Below are 1,786 nucleotides of genomic sequence, written 5' to 3' on the forward strand. Positions count from 1 at the left end.
GTCTTCTTCGAGATCGGCCTTCTGGACTGCACGGTGCAGTGCTCCTTGAAGCCGCGGTGAAGCTCGACTCCTGTTGGTGACGCGTCGCGCGGCACTGCGCGCCGACGAGCGGCTGCGGCAGCAACGGCTGGCATCGATGCGCCTGGTCGCAGTCATGGTCGCATCCGTCGCAGCGCTGCAGCCTCCCAAGGCTTTGCAGGCCATCCTCTTCGACATCGATGGGACGCTCTTTGACTCTGACCCCGTGCACCTGCGCGCGTTCCAAAAAATCCTCGTGGAAGAGGGTTTCAACGGAGGCGTCGAGATCGACGAGGCGTTCTTCATGAAGACGATCAGCGGCCGGCAGAACAAGCTCATCTGCCGGGACATCTTCCCGGAGTGGGACGAGGCGCGCTCCGAGGCGTTCTCCGCGCGCAAGGAGCAGATGTTCCGCGACATGAGCAGAGGCGGCCTCGCGCCCATCGACGGCTTGATCGACTTCATGGGCGAGATCGACCGCTGCGGCCTCCGCAAGGCCGCGGTGACGAACGCGCCGCGGCTCAACGCCGAGTCGATGCTCGACGGCATCGAGCGGCGCGGGTGGTTCGACGCGCTCGTCATCGGCGACGAGTGCGTCCGCGCGAAGCCCGACCCGGAGCCGTACTTGGTGGCCGCCCGGGCGCTCGGCGTGGAGATCGCCCAGTGCGTCGTCGTCGAGGACTCGCCGTCCGGCGCGTCGGCGGGCGCGGCCGCGGGCGCCTTCGTCGTGGGGATGTTGTCGTCGCAGACGCCCGAGGCCCTCACCGCGGCGGGCTGCGCCGCGCTCGTCCGCGACTACCGCGAGCTCGGCGCGCTGCTCGCGCTCGAGCCGGCAGGCCAGGCCTCGCAAGACTCCGTGACACAGGTCTAAAGTTCCCCAGGGGCTCCAGTGCACTGGGAAGCCGATCCGATGGGCAGCGCCCGACTTTGACGGCCGCGTTCGGCGGCTCGGTCCGCCGGGCGCCCCGGCGCCCTTCGAGCTCGCGCCGCGCCGGTGGGCGATCTTCGACGCGCCGCTCTCGATCTCGAGAAACGAGCACGATTTCGGGGCGAACGGGGCCTCTGGATCCGGGCCATTTCGCCGCGTCGAGGGGCGATATGTCGGTCCTAGTGCAGAAAAAACACGGGGGCGCTGGTGCGATCGCACAGGGACCTTGTTGCGATGGGATCGCACCGGCGCCCCCGTGTTTTTATGTCCATCATCGCGCGCGCGCGCGTGGCAGCCCCGGCGGTGCGCGTCGAGCGCTCCGAGTGGTCGTGGCGGTCAGCGCCGGGCCCAGACGACGATCTACGCGGCTGAGGCACTCGAGGGGTGTCTGAGAGGGCCTCGAAGCGGTCGCGGGTGTCCCCCAATGCGCGTTTCTCGGGTCGTTGACCAGGTTTGAGCCGCGGCGCGCGTCGTGCTTGGCAGCCCGTCCACAGCCGAGTTTCGGCATGGATGGCTGCTTTTCAGCTTTGGTCCTCCAGAGGACATGTTGGACGGACCCCTGATGCGCTGGGGTCCAGCGGGAGGGTCGCCAGGGGGTGTTTTGGCGCCCACCATAATCACTGTTCATGACTACTCAGAGAGTCCAATCGATCAATGGTCTATCAGTTGACTCATGAACTGTTTAAGCACAGTTGATTCGACTGAGCGGAGGGGGAGGTCAAGCGGGGCCAGGGCGTGGTCTGAAAGGCCTGCCGTCGGCCCGGGGGGGGGCGGCGCCTCCCTCGGCTCTCCCCCACCGACGAGTGCGCCCGTAGATGTCACCTGCGCCGGTGTTTTACG

The 1,786-nt window shown here is 67.5% G+C and overlaps 1 protein-coding gene across 1 annotated transcript; it reads left to right on the forward strand.

Annotated features, from left to right (window-relative positions):
- Nucleotides 1-154: 154 nt before the first annotated feature.
- Nucleotides 155-889, forward strand: AURANDRAFT_35062 (hypothetical protein; the record flags this gene model as incomplete). The annotated part of the gene is made up of 1 exon (XM_009044425.1): nucleotides 155-889. The coding sequence occupies one exon, from the start codon at nucleotides 155-157 to the stop codon at nucleotides 887-889; it is 735 nt and encodes a 244-aa protein (XP_009042673.1).
- Nucleotides 890-1,786: the final 897 nt, after the last annotated feature.

The sequence above is a fragment of the Aureococcus anophagefferens genome (genome assembly GCF_000186865.1).
Source record: "Aureococcus anophagefferens unplaced genomic scaffold AURANscaffold_312, whole genome shotgun sequence".
In the NCBI taxonomy this organism is placed as follows: domain Eukaryota; class Pelagophyceae; order Pelagomonadales; family Pelagomonadaceae; genus Aureococcus; species Aureococcus anophagefferens.